This window comes from Ovis canadensis, chromosome 10, assembly GCF_042477335.2.
Source record: "Ovis canadensis isolate MfBH-ARS-UI-01 breed Bighorn chromosome 10, ARS-UI_OviCan_v2, whole genome shotgun sequence".
Taxonomy (NCBI): domain Eukaryota; kingdom Metazoa; phylum Chordata; class Mammalia; order Artiodactyla; family Bovidae; genus Ovis; species Ovis canadensis.
In genome coordinates, this window is record NC_091254.1 from 30,569,597 (window position 1) to 30,584,669 (window position 15,073).

The window sequence follows — 15,073 nt, forward strand, 5'->3', positions numbered from 1 at the left end:
GCTCTAAAGGAGTGTATTTTGTTTTCTTTGCCTTCACTTACCTTTTTCCATGTGTAGTCATAACCATCCACATTAACCACTGGCATTATATAGAAATCCATGTTCTTCAGAAGATTGGTGTGCATCTTTTCTTTCCCATAGTAATAAGTTACCTGCGGATTAAACCAGGTATATTTGATAATGTATCTTTTATCTCCTTCTAAACTTAGCCTGTTTCTTTTTTTTAATTGAAATATAATTGACACATAATCTTGGAACAACACAGGTTTGAACTGTGTGGGTCCACTTGTAGACATTTTTTTCAATATTAAGTACTAGAGAACTACATAATCTGCAGTTCATTGAACCCACAGATGCAGAACTGTGCACAGCTGGAGGGTCTACTTATAAACACATATAAACTTACGCGTGGATTTCTGAGTGTATGGAGGGTGGGTACGCCTAACCACTGCATTGTTCAAGGGTCAACTATATTAGGTTCAAGTATATTACCTAATGATTCAATATTTGTATATATAGTGAAGGAATCACCGCAGTAAGTCTAGTTAATACCCATCTAGCTAACATCCACTAAACTTGGTCTATGGTTTGTTTTTTTTTAATTTTGATATTTAAATTTGCAGATTTAACTTTCAGGAAGAGTATTAATTCCTTGAAAAGTCTAGACTTAGAGTACTATGCTGACAAGTGATGGTAAATGTCCTGGACATGGGACAACTGGTCTTCCTATTTCATGGAGTCAGAAGACAGAACTATATGTTTTCTAAAACTTCCTTCAAGAAACAGAAGAATTATTTATTAATACATAAAGCCCACCACAAAGATTTAAGGAAACAAAACCTAGATATATTTCCACTCTTTTTATAGTAATCTGCATCAGTCACCACTTAAACTAACCTTGTCTCATTCCCAGACATGTCTAGATAATATTTTCTGCATTGTCTTATAAGTTGTGAGCTAAATTTTTGCTAGCATTGAGTGTATTTCCCAAGCATTCAGTCATTTGGCTTTAAAGCCAGAGGTAGCTTTTCCTAGGTACTGACTACGAGTTTCCTATCAGACATCATCTGACCCTGCTCTTCTGAGCTTTAGATTCATACCCAGCTAGGGTCGCAAATTTCACATGATCCAAGGACGTCCACATTCCAGTGACTAAGAAGCTAACCCCAAAATGACCAAACATAGATGCAGAAGAACCACAAAGACAGATTTCAGGTAGTTAAATGATTTCATCTGGTGACTTAGAGGTAAAGGACCTGCCTGGCTAATGCAGGAGCCGCAGGAGCCGCAGGTTAGATCACTGGGCTGAGAAGATCCCCTGGAGAAGGATATGGCAGCCCACTTCAGTATTCTTGCCTGGGAAATCCCATGGACAGAGGAGCCTGGTGGGTTACAGTCCATGGGGTAGCGAAAGAGTCGAACACAACTTAGTGACTAAACAACAACAAAGCTTTGGCATCAATTCTTCATTTGTGGTAACACTGCTGCATTTAAATTCGTGGATTAGTTCACAATCTTTTGCTGATTTAAACGTTACTCAAAAGACTTTGTTAAGAAACATTTTTCATTATTGGTAGAATAAAAATGTCTCTTAAAAAAATTGAAGTATAGTTGCTGTACAATTTTATATAAGTTAACAGGTGTATAATACAGGTTCACATATACCCGCAAAGGAAACCATCAACAAAACGAGAAAACAGTCTACTGAATAGGAGAAAATATTTGCAAATGATATGATCAATAAGGGGCTAATATCCAAGAAAAATGTCTTCTAAATCTTACCTTTGCTACAGGTAAACATTACTATTTTTTCTTTAAATATTTAAAATCCTATATCCTTATCTCCCTAGGACAACCATAATAGTCAAATTTAAATTATTTGCCATAGGTAACCACTTACTAAATATGGGAGAAAGGAAAGAAAAAGTACAAGTTAATTTTTGACCCACTATAGGTCAGAAAGAAAAGCTTCATGAAAAGCAACCAGTTTTATAGAATGAAAGAAGCAATATTTTAAGTAGTTGAGCAACTAGTGAAATCATTTTTATGCTACAAATACGTAAATTTATGTTAGAGTCATTTTTTTCAATAATAATGTAGCATTCATTATCAGAAAAAAATTAGGAGATCTTATTTTCTTTAAAATGAGAAAGTATCATTTTTATTTCTACAGTGGTTGCTGGACTTTTAATAGGTATCTCCTGGTCAGTTTCTTTGTCTTTTTCACTCTCCTTATTTCCTTCCAACTTTAGCAATGGTTGGATGGAAGTCTTCCAGCAAAAAGTTAGTCTCTGAGAGAAGATCAAATATTAGCCCGGAAATTCATTTAATAAGCAGGGCTCCAAACAGAAGGGGTGAGTGAGAGCTGAAATACAGCCTCTACTCTGTGTGTCAAGCCCTACCCTCATGTGAGGCTGCAGCTAGAATCCCAGAGGAAAGGGACCTATTTTTTTTTAAATAATTTATTGAGATATTATTCATATACCAGAAAATTCAGCATTTTAAAGTGCACAGTTCAGTGGGTTTTATATTTCACAGAATTAAGCAACCATCACCTCTGTCCAATTATACGATATTTTCATCACCACCCCCATCAATGTTGCTGTTGTTCGGTCACCCAGTTGTGTCCGACTCTGTGACCCTGTGGACAGCAGCACGCCAGACCTCCCTGTCCCTCACTATCTACCAGAGTTTGTCCAAGTTCATGATCATTACATCAGTGATGCTGTCCAGCCGTCTCATCCTCTGATGCCCTCTTCTCCTTCTGCCCTCAATCTTTCCCAGCATTAGGGATTTTTCCAGTGAGTCGTCTGTCCACATCAGATGACCAAAATATTGGAACTTCAGCTTCAGCATCAGTCCTTTCAGTGAATATTCAGGGTTAATCTCCCTTAAGATTGACTGGTTTGATCTCCTTGCTGTCCGAGGGACTTTCAGGAGTCTTCTCCAGTACCACAGTTCGAAATCATCAATTCTTTGGCATTCTGCCTTCTTTAGGGTCCAGCTCTCACAATCCCCATCAACACCAAAAACTCCCTTTAGGAGTTACCCCTTTCTCCCCTCTCTTCCCCCAGCCTCTGGCAACCATTAATCAACTTTCTGTCTCTGTACATTTGCCCATTCTAGACATTTCATGTAAGTGGAATAATAAAATATATGGCTTTTTCTGTCTGACTTCTATTTCTTAGCAAAATGTTTTCAAGATTCATCCATGTTATAGGCTGAATCAGTACTTCATTCCTTCTCATTGCTGAATGGTATTCCATTATAAGGATATGCCACATTGTATTTGTCTGCTCATAAGCTGATGGACATTTGGATTGTTTCCACTTTTTTTTTCAATGTTTTGGCTGCAGCGTGCAGCATATGGGACCTTATTTCCCCAACCAGGGACTGAATGGTGCCCCCTGCTTTAAAAACATGGAGTCTTAAGCACTGGACTGCCAGGGAAGTCCCTGTTTCTAGTTTGGGACTTACGAATAGTGTTGCTATGAATATTTGTAAACATATGTGTTCAAATCTCTTGGCTGTATACCTGAGCAGAATTGCTGGGTCAAATGGTACCTCTACGCTCAAACTTTTGAGGAACTGTCAAACTGTTTTCTAACATGGTTGCCCCATTTTATGATCCCAACAGCAATGGATGAGAGTTCCAGTTTTTCCATACTCTTAGCAATATTTGTTATTTGCTATTTAAAAAATTTTGCCATCCTGTTGGGTAGGACGGCTTCCCTTGTGGCTCAGCTGGTAAAGAATCCGTCTGCAATGCAGGAGGCCTGGGTTCAATCCCTGGCTTGGGAAGATCCCCTGGAGAAGGGAACAGCTACACACTCCATTATTCTGGAGAATTCCATGGACTGTATAGTCCATGAAGTTGCAAAGAGTTGGACATGGCTGAGCGACTTTGACTTCACTTCACTTCACTGGGTATGAAGTGGTATCTCTTTGTGCTTTTGACTCACATTTCCCTAATGACTAATGCTGTTGAGCATCTTTTCATATGCTTATTGACTATTTGTATATCTTCTCTGAGAATTGTCTTTTCAGATATTTTGCCCATTTAAAAACTAGATTTATCTTTGCATTGTTTATTTGTTAAGGTTATTTATATATTTTGGATATGAGTCCCTCATCATTTGTAATTTGCAAAGATCTTCTCCCATTCCATGAGTTGTCTTTTAGCATTCTTGATAGTGTCCTTTGAAAAGCAGAAAGGTTTTTATGCCATTCTCCCAAATTTTGATAGAGTCTCATTTATCTCTTTTTTCTTTGGTTGCTATGCTCTTGGTGTCAGATCTAGTAGTTTGTTGCCTAATCCAAAATCACAAAGATTCACTATTTCTAAGTTTTCTTCTAAGATTTTTGTAATTGTAGCTTTTAAACTTAGGTGTCTGACCCACTTTTAGTCAATATTTGCATATGGTGTGAGATAGGAGTCCAGATTCTTTTTTTTTTTTTTTTGGCATATGGGGAGGTGATTGTTTCAGTAATGCATGCCCCCTTTTGATTCTGCACAAAGGCACCACCTGGACTGATGGTGAGCCTCTTCAGGTCTTCGATTAAAGAAGATGACAGTCCAGAGCAAGTGGGAATTGGTGACAATCTGTGGAGCAACAGCAGAATGAAACTAGTACCTCAGGGGAGAGGATTAGGAAAGGGAGAGTAGAGAGAAACTGCAATAAGGAGACTTCTTAATGCCTGTAAGTGGAGATGTGGGCCCCAATGGAAGGATGACCTGAATGGATTAGTCAGGTAACTAATCTGGATCCTCAGGACCTGGGGTATTTTTCTGATTGGCCAAGGGAACTTGGTAATGGGGCAACCTGTGTTTCCTTCAGGCATGTGGGGATTAAGGGTAGGGTTATATACATAGACATAGAAAATAAACTAATGGTTACCAAAGGGGAAGTTGGGGAAGAACAAATTAGCAGTTTGGGATTAACATATACACACTGCTGCTGCTGCTGCTGCTAAGCCGCTTCAGTCGTGTCCGACTCTGTGCTACCCCATAGTTGGCAGCCCACCAGGCTCCTCCGTCCCTGGGATTCTCCAGGCAAGAACACTGGAGTGGGTTGCCATTTCCTTCTCCAATGCATGGAACTGAAAAGTGAAAGTGAAGTCACTCAGCCGTGTCTGACTCTTAGTGACACCATGGGCTTCAGCCTTCCAGGATACTCCGTCCATGGGATTTTCCGGGCAAGAGTACTGGAGGGGAGTATCATTGCCTTCTCTGAACATATACACACTACTATATATAAAATAGATAACAAAGATTTACTGTATAGTACAGGAAACTATACTCAATATTTTCTAATAATCTATAAGGGAAAATAATCTGAAAAAAATGCATATAAAACTGATTCACTTTTCTGTGCACCTGAAACTCACACAACATTGTAAATCAACTATGCTTCAATAAAAGAAAGTGGTTGGAGGGGCTTCCCTGGTTGTCTACCAACCGAGACTCTACACTTGTAATGCAGGGGGCCCAGGTTCGATCCCTGGCTAGAAAACTAGATTCCACATGCTGCAACTAAGAGTTGACCTGCCACAACTGAAAAGAAAAAAATAAAAAACCCTGCACACCAAAACTAAAGATCCCAAGTGCAGCAACTAAGACCCAACACAGCCAAATAAATACATAATCAGAATATTTTTAAATAAATAAAAACCAAATGGTTAAAGTCATATATTTCGCTGAAAAAAACCTACCTAAAATAAATAAAATATAAAACAGGGAGGGATAGTGAACCAATGAAGTTGCTCAGTCGTGTCTGAATCTTTGCAGTCCCATGGACTGTAGCCTACCAAGCTCCTCCATCCATGGAATTTTCCAGGCAAGAGTACTGGAGTGGGTTGCCATTTCCTTCTCCAGGGGATCTTCCTGACCCAGGGATTGAACCCAGCATTGTGGGCAGATGCTTTACCGTCTGAGCTAACAGGGCGAAATCAATATTCTTAATTAACTTTGTGAATGATGTTGCTACTTATAAAAATATTTTCATATCTGTCATTTATCCAGTTATTTATACTTCAAAAGTATGCCATCTAGATATTTAATCATGATCCTGAAGTCATGTAACCTCTCTCTATAAGCCTTAAAATTCTGACTTGGTGTATTTTAACTGTGTTGAAAGACACGATTTTTTAAAATAACATTTTCAACCAAGTTGAACATGTTCATGAATCTAACTCTTTACTATGAATTTAATCTGTGTATCACGGGGCTCTCCAAGCATATGTTTTCTGATGAGTTTTCACAGTAATCTTTAAATATATCTACAGTTATGGTTCTATATCTAGTGAATGAATCACTCAGTGAGGATGATCGCTACAGAAATAATGTCTGACACACAAAGACAACACACAAATGTTCGCTGATAGAATGATTCACCAGAAAGATAAGTAATATAACTGAAACCACTGTCTTGCAGTTAAAAAAGCAAAAAACAAGAAGAAAAATGAGGAGCAAGGGCGGCAGAGGAGAGAGAACAAGAGTGAGTGAGCAATTAGGGGGCAGGAGATAAAGGCTTGACTAATTCCCATCCCGTGACAGATGATCACTCAGCTCTCTTTGCCCGGGGGACACTGAAGCTTTGTCTTTCTTATAATCCTAGACAAGAATAACAATGCCTGCCAACAAGTTAACCAATAACCATTCGACAGAGAATAAATCTGTACATAAAAGCATATAAGACATTTTGAATGGAAGATTCTGAAATAAGCTATCGTGCTCATGACCATTAAAAATACAACAAAGAGCTATCCAAGCCCCAGTGTGTGGATGAATAATTTAGACCTTATCCAATGGTAAGAACCTATTTAACCCAATAGTAGGTACTGTTTAAGTCCTCTTTGGACCCCAGAGTTGTATTTCAGTCTAAACCTGCAGCATTAATTTAAATTTCCAATGCAGGAAGTGGATGTTGAGCACTGATTAAGTGGGCCAAAAAAATACAGTTATAGGGAACAGAAAAGTGACTTTTACTGTTTTTGTCTGTTATATAGATTTACAGTCATTATAATTTTTACCATTATGACATACTTTTTGTTCCATACATGGATTTTTTTGATGACAAGGCCTTCTTTAGGGACAAAAGTACCTACTACTATATATGGAAAAAAATATAATCTGTTCTGTAATGGGGTACTTTATGTTCAGTTTCTAAGAGCAGAATATGACAAAAGATATCTGGATAATTCAAAGCAACAGAAAAAAATTAATTGGACTCAATTGCTTCAGTTCTTTCTTTTAGTTAGTAAATGTATTACAACTGCAGGTGTGTGTGCTCAGTTGCTCAGTCATGTCCAACTCTTTGCAATCCCATGGACTGCAGCCTTCCAGGTTCCTCTGTCCATGGAATTCTTTGGGCAAGAATACAGAAGTGGGTACACATTCTCTTCTCCAGGTGATCTTCTCAACCGAGGGATCAAACCCAGGCCTCCTGCATTACAGGCAGATTCTTTTACCATATTAGCCACCAGGGAAGCCCTCCAGTGTTTGCATGCTTAGTCACTCAGTCGTGTCCAACTCTTTGTGACCCCATGGATGGTAACTCACCAGGCTCCACTGTCCATGAGGATTCTCCAGGCAAGAATACTGGAGTGGGTTGCCATGCCCTTCTCCAGGGGGCCTTCCCAACCCAGGGATCAAACCCAGTCTCTCACATTTCAGGCAGATCCTTTACCATCTGAGCCACTGGGGAAGCCAGGGTTTAGTACCAGCTGGAAATGTAGAAAAGGTAAGGCAGATAATCTTTAGGGTAATTTAAATGCTTAAATTCATGGTTCTCAATATGCAAGAAAGTCACCTAGCAAGCATGAGATAATTGTAGATTCCCAAGTCTCAACCCCAGAGATTTCAAGGTGAGAATTCTAGGAGGTGACCTAGGAAAACGCATCTAATCAACAGGCCAGTTGACTCTACTGCACGTGGTCTCAGGCCACATCCTTAGGCCACAGGTCTGGGCTTTAAGAGCATGTGGATACTTACAGAGCCTACAAACCACAAGCAGAAAGCAGGAGAGATCCACTCTCTGGCATGGATTCCACAGTCAATCCACATGGCATGTTTGGCCCTTTGTTCTTTTTTAGAAACCTGCTCAGAGAAAACCAAAAAACAATTAAGAAGAAGCTTCAGGATAATAACTTCCCGAATAATCGGGCTTCGAGTTCATCCTTTTAGCAAATCTATGAAATACGCCCTGTTCTCTTCATTCCTTGGAGAATTCTTGATTTAAAATTCTTTTTATTCCTAAACAAATACCTGATGATACCAAAGCTACATGAGAAGTTGCAGAAGTAGAGACCAGAGAACTCGTGCTTCAGGCCATATCTTCACACTCCAGTTGGAATGAAAGGAGCATGTGCTGGGTGGGCAGCTTTCTGTGGGAAGTGGGCACAAAGAAAGGCTTGGGAGAGGGAACTTAGTGGTGCCCAAGACAATGTTGGACTCCCTCACCATTTTCCCAGGGGGCACACTTTTATTTAATGTGTAGATCATTTCCTTATTTCACACAAAAATAAACACGCATCTAACTTGACATCAATTTATTATCAACAGATCTGGGGATGGAGACCTTATTCTGATTTACCATCTAGGGTACTAGCGTAAGCTGCCAACTTTCTGGAATAAGAACTACCAACTTGTCTTCAATGATAGCCTTTGATGACTTTAGAAGAATTCTCACAAACACCTCTATATAAAATGAATCATCATTCATCTACTTTTAAATATTATACAACTTTAGAATATGGAGGGAAGGGAGAAGAGTGTTGCAAACTCAAAGAGATATATGGGGTTGGAATTCCAAAGCAAGAAAAAGAGAAGGTTCCATTTTTAAATTGCCATCTATACCACTCAGAGAGTTTTCTTCTTAACAAATCTGAAGTTACTGATGTCCAACAAAAAGGCAAGTGTGGAAAGCTTTGGCCACAAAAGATCGAATTGTACAAAGAGAATTTCCCAACTGATTTAATCTCCTCAACTTAAAAGAAAATCCTGAGTTGTTTTGACTAGTTGCTTTATTCGACCTTCTGTTTAACTGTGCTGAGCAAATTCTCCTGGTACCCATTCTGACACTGAGGAACCCTAGGGACTCACATGATGTGCACATCCTTGATTGAGACTGGGACTAAAGCTTGCAGGAAGCATGGTTTTCCAACATGTATATCAGGTCCCAGAAACACAAGTTCCAAAGAGTACATACAACAGGGCAAAAAGTAAATGTCATAGGTGGGTATGCCATGATTACATGGATCCAGCCTAGTAGACTAACTCAGCTGCCAAGAGAACTCAGTGAAGCCTAGGGTCTGACTTGAGTTTGTACTGCAAGCTCTTGTCAGAACAGATTAAAACCCAGAAATCCTGACTCCAAATCTTATCTTTGAACAATCAAAGAGCCTCACCTATCACAGTTTAGAACATATGAGGAAACTATGTGTGAATGAAATTTTATTAAATTAAATGTATTTCTCCAATGATTAAATTTTTGCAGATCTTCTTTAAAAAAATTTTTTTTTTTTTTTTAGGAGAAAGAGTGGTTTTAAAAACAACAACAGAACTGCAGAATTAGAAATGAACAGGCAGGAATCAGTTTGGTTTCATGGTTCCCAATATTCTTCCTGTGGCCCGATTCACTGACTTTGCTAAGGCCAGTTTGTTCAACTGAGAATAAATAACCAAACAGATGGTTACTGAAGCAGAAACCATCATATCAGCCCTACTGCCAAGAATCCCAGCATTGCTCTGGTTCCTATTCTTTCCTAGTTCCTGTTGTTCAACTCCTTTGGTTCTAAAAATTATATTAATGTCAATGTTTATTCAAAACAGATCCCTTTCCTTTTTTTGGCTGAAGTCAGTCAGTCAGTGGTGGTGCTGACAGTGGTGGTTGTGGTGGTATAAACAAAAGATGATTTGAAAGATAATCCAGTCCACTCTCCTCATTTTATGAAGGCGGGCAGAAAGGTTAAATGGCTTATCCATGTCACAGAGTTGATTCTAAAACTGAGGTTACTACTCTTAGATCAACACTGTAGTAACAAAGGAAAGCAATTTAAAGGTAACCACCAACCACTAAAGATCTGGATATTAAAGTTGAGGATCATTTGTAATACACATATTTCCAGAATTCCAAAAAAAAAATCCAAGGAATACCAAGCACCACTGGAGAATTAATATCTCCCCAAAGTTGAAAAATCAATGACTCTTCCCATACCTTTAAAACATAAAGTGGGTACTTCTCGTATGAGGATCCAATGTGGATTTTTTCAACCATATCAGGATACCGCTCAGTCATAACTTCTATCCAAGAATAGATCTATCAAAGCAGAAACCAGGGGTCACAGAGCAAGTTCAAAGCATTTCTCTGACAAAGGAAACAGATAAATTCTTCCAGGAAGGGTTATCCCTCTAGAAAAAATTTTGTGGAGATATGAGGAACTAAAACACTTGAGGCAGAATGTTTCTTCTGCTGCTTAGGAAAATCAATAAAATTAAACTTTTGAGAAGTATCAAGGTTTAGGGAAAGTGGAAATGTCCTAAGAAGCTTATGGCAAAGTAGGGAAAGATCATCTTTAAAGCATAACTCCTTAAGTTATTTTTAAAGGCTGATAATGTTGAATCCTCACCTCTGTGTATGAAATCCTATTTATCATTCAAGAGTTCATTTTTATACAAGACTTTAAAAAAATATTCACTTTTCAAGAGTAACCTAAGGAAGCCCCAGGCACTGTCTTTGCATGGGATAAATGGACCTGCCTTTGTTTCCCAATGGAGACTTGTGGACCCACCACAAGGGGTGTGAAATGATAAGAAGCAAAGGGGAGAACAATCTGGAAGAAAAAAGAATCTCTTCTATCCAGGGAAGGAGTTTGATTCTAAAACTCTCTCCTAGATGGAAGTCTAGTGGTTTGTGATTCTGACAAGCTTATAGTAGAAGAAAAAAAACAAATAAATTCTAGGCTTGACTTTAGGCTAGCCCCCGCTTCAAAGCAGGTGTTGAGCGGAAGAGCCTGGTCATGTTTTAAAGTAGACCAACTTCTCAGGGGCCATTTTAAAATGTTTACACCTTTTGTAATGGGAATAACCAACCCTTGGCCTCATTTCTAGGAAATTCGCTGAAGGTAATTTCAAACAGCAGTCCTAGCTGAAGGGAACAGGAGTACCGTTTATCCTTGGATCTTCTTACAGGAGCGTAACTAGAGCGAGTGGTATGTGTGACGGGTTGTCCTGTGCGAGGAATTAAGATGCTTCTGGAAGGTCTACCTGCTGCCAAGTACCAATGCTGTCAGTGTCTGCGGTGTGGAAAATTCAACCATCTGCAATTTCCTCTGTTTACTGCGCTACTCTTCTAAGGCGTGCACACATCTAAGAGAACTGCTCCAACTATTTTGTGTCACAGCACTGACAGCTCAGTAGATTTCCTCCAACAAGGGAGGCTGTACTATATTAATGATAGTAAGGCAGCTTTACAGAAATCTTTACATCTAATCTGCAATAAGATTACAGGTTACATCCTTTGAATAATGCTCTTCTTTTGCCATTTGTTTTTAGACGTGTTTTTTGGTCATTTGTTTTTCTCCCCTACTGTAGCTTACTTAAAATTTCCTAGTGAGAGTCAATGACCAAAGAAACCCCTTTTGCTCTCCAAGTGAACATGAGTGCGGACTGAAGAGCCATGCTGAAGGGGAATAAAGGCAGGATTTAGGGGAGCAAGATTGCTGCAGTTGCTACAAACCTCTTAGAGAAGATTCAGGATGGGAAGGATGAAGATGTCCAAACTGTTTTCTGAAAGGTCATTGTGATGAAATGAATTGTGTTCCCCCTCAAATGCGTATATTAATTCCCAGTACCTTACAACATGCCTGTATTTGGAGACAGGGCCTTTAAAGTGGTAATTAAGTTGCACTGACATGTGAGTGAGGGGCCTAATCCAACCCGACTGGGGAAGTGGAGACTAGAATGGACAGCAAGACTTCAGGGATGTGCACACACTAAGAAAAGGCCTTGTGAGGAGGTGGCTATCCACAAGTCAAGGAGAGATGTCTCAGAACAAACCAGCTCTCCTGACACCCTGTTCTTGGACTTCCAACCTCCAGAACTGTGAGACAATAAATTTCTGTTGTCTAAGCCACTCAATAAATGGCACTCTGTTGCAACAGACTGTAGCTCAGATGGTAAAGAATCTGCCTGCAATGCAGGAGACCCAGGCTCAATCCTTGGGTCAAGAAGTTGCCCTGGAGAAGAGAATGACAACCCACTCCAGTGTTCTTGCCTAGAGAATCCCATGGACAGAGGAGCCTGGTGGGCTACAGTCAATGGGGCTGCAAAGAGTCGAACACGACTGAAGGACTAACATTACTGTAGCTAATTAATACTATTTTCCTCCCATGTCTTTCCAACTCTTTCCTGTGGAGAGGGTAAGAAAAAAAAATAACCTCTTTGAACAAAATATTTAAAATATATCAAAAAAATACTCTTTTTAAATGTTCATATCCTTTATTTATTTAGGCTGCACTACACAGCTTGTGGGATCTTAATTCCCTGACCAGGGACTGAACCTAGGCCCTTGGCACTGAACGCAAGGAATCCTAACCACTGGTCTGCCAGGAACAACCCAGAAACATATTTTAAATACTTCTGTTTAAGGCATCTCGTTCTTCCCACCAAACCCAACACAGCAGTGACACTGTCATCTTCTCCACTTGTAAATACTGCCTACGCAACCTCTCCACTCCAGGCCTCCACTCATGCAGGGCTGATGTAGGCAGCTGGATAGAGAGAGTTTAGATGGAACAGACCAAGTCAAGGTAGGAGAGAGAAAGGAGAAGGCTGAAATGTTAAGATCCCTGTCCACCAGCCAGGCACATCGGTTCTAGAAGCACGCTGATCTCTGGTTTGAAAGAAAGTGTTAGTCACTCAGTCATGTCCGACTCTTTGAGACCCATGGACTGTAGCCTGACAGCTCCTCCGTCTCTGGAATTCTCCAGGCAAGAAAACTGAAGTGGGTAGCCATTCCCTTTTCCAGGGGATCTTCCCGACCCAGGAATCAAACCCTGTTCTCCTGCATTGAAGGCAAATTCTTTACCATCTATGCCACTAGGGAAGACTGAGTTCTGGTTTAACTAACTGGAAAGGAACAGATGCATTTGAAGATTAAATAGAAAATTGATGCTTATTATTTAAGTGTTAGATGTCTCAAAAATATGGATATGGTTCTTAACAGTTTCTGGGCACCTAGCCAAAAATGATTTTAAAAAATACTTCTATTAAGGAATATAGCAGTACTCCTATGAAAGAATAAAAGGTATCAAGGGATTTGTACTACTTGGAGAACATTATATTGAAAAGAAAGGGCTCCAAGGGGTTTACCCTTTAAGGGAACAAATATGGGGAAATGGCTCTTAGAGTATGATGTGAAAGCTTACTGAGGTCAACTGAACGTTGGTATCAAGCTTATGTTTCCTCTGGGAAAATTGGAACCTGTAAGTACTAAGGAAAAAAATCAATTTCTTAAATATTAAAATACAGGCATCATCATAATCATTACTATTAATATTATTATTTTAAATAGGTTCCTTCTAAAGGGAATAAAATACACTTAAACACTTTACTGCGTCCTAAATATAAGTGGATAAATTCCTTTAATTCAGTGAGATACTGTGGCAATAATTCGGTAAGAATTCATTTAGGATAATGGTCGGACTGCTATTTTTTTTGTGGCAGTTTCAATAAAAAGGTCTTATTTTTTAATTTCCTGTTGTTCCTTAGAATGCAGTGTTACTCCTGACAGTCAGAGATATTCTTAGCTAGAAGAATATCTCTAGCTTAGTTAGAGAGGCAAAGTCCAAAATATGATACAATCTTTCCAGGCAAGATGTCTACAAAAGGACCAATTACCTCTGTAACAGTGTCAGACTTTATTTTTGGGGGCTTCAAAATCACTGCAGATGGTGATTGCAGCCATGAAATTAAAACACACTTACTCCTTGGAAGAAAAATTAGGACCAACCTAGATAGCATATTCAAAAGCAGAGACATTACTTTGCCGACTAAGGTCCGTCTAGTCAAGGCTATGGTTTTTCCTGTGGTCATGTATGGATGTGAGAGTTGGACTGTGAAGAAGGCTGAGCACCAAAGAATTGATGCTTTTGAACTGTGATGTTGGAGAAGACTCTTGAGAGTCCCTTGGACTGCAAGGAGATCCAACCAGTCCATTCTGAAGGAGATCAGCCCTGGGATTTCTTTGGAAGGAATGATGCTTAAGCTGAAACTCCAGTACTTTGGCCACCTCATGAGAAGAGTTGACTCATTGCAAAGGACTCTGATGCTGGGAGGGATTGGGGGCAGGAGGAGAAGGGGACGACAGAGGATGAGATGGCTGGATGGCATCACGGACTAGATGGACGTGAGTCTGAGTGAACTCTGGGAGTTGGTGATGGACAGGGAGGCCTGGCGTGCTGTGATTCATGGGGTCACAAAGAGTCAGACACGACTAAGCGACTGAACTGAACTGAATCAATCTAATGGTGATTTTTTTTTTCACCTTCTTCCACCAATTATGATTCTCTAATAATTTCCCATGGCTGAAATGGCAATGCTAATTCAACGAAAACAGGAATTTTGGAGAGAAATGTGACAGCTTACCTCATTTAGTGAGTGATACTGTTCATAGTAGGAGGAGGATGCCCGGGGGCTGATGGTGTCATTGGAAGTCTGCTGCCGGATAAGATCTTCCACATTTTCCACCAGGACCCTGGGTGATGAAACAAGAGTATGAGCTGGCTTCCAAACAGGGCTCTGATTTTCCCTCGTGGCCCATTGCAGACACAACAGGCAAGTGTGGGCAGAAAGTCACTAAGAAATCTAGCAAGCTCAAGGTGAAAACACCGCTAGCATGATGAGCTGAAATTCACAAGCCCTCTGCATAGAGCCTCATGGGCGCTGGAGAGACAGTGGCTCCTGTAGGGTATGTTTTCAGGGCCTTCAAAATCTGACCCTTTCTCCAACATTATCCACATTTCTTGATGGTGACTTATTAGCGCCTTTTAAATGAACACAGGAATAAGGAAG

At 39.8% G+C, this 15,073-nt stretch overlaps 1 protein-coding gene across 4 annotated transcripts in view; it reads right to left on the reverse strand.

The window, feature by feature from the left end:
* Nucleotides 1-15,073, reverse strand: part of CPB2 (carboxypeptidase B2) — a 58,820-nt gene that overhangs the window by 20,017 nt on the left and 23,730 nt on the right. For 2 of the 4 annotated variants that reach the window (XR_011259343.1, XM_069601292.1), the window contains exons 4-7: nucleotides 14,648-14,756; nucleotides 10,218-10,319; nucleotides 7,994-8,098; nucleotides 42-152 (exon numbers count right to left, since the gene is read on the reverse strand). Coding sequence is in view for 3 of the 4 variants with exons in the window: in XM_069601292.1 (XP_069457393.1) it covers nucleotides 42-152; nucleotides 7,994-8,098; nucleotides 10,218-10,319; nucleotides 14,648-14,756 (427 nt within the window). In the remaining variant the exon portion in view is untranslated. The remainder of the gene's footprint in view (nucleotides 1-41; nucleotides 153-7,993; nucleotides 8,099-10,217; nucleotides 10,320-14,647; nucleotides 14,757-15,073) is intronic. The other 2 variants (XM_069601293.1, XM_069601294.1) reach the window with 2 other exon arrangements.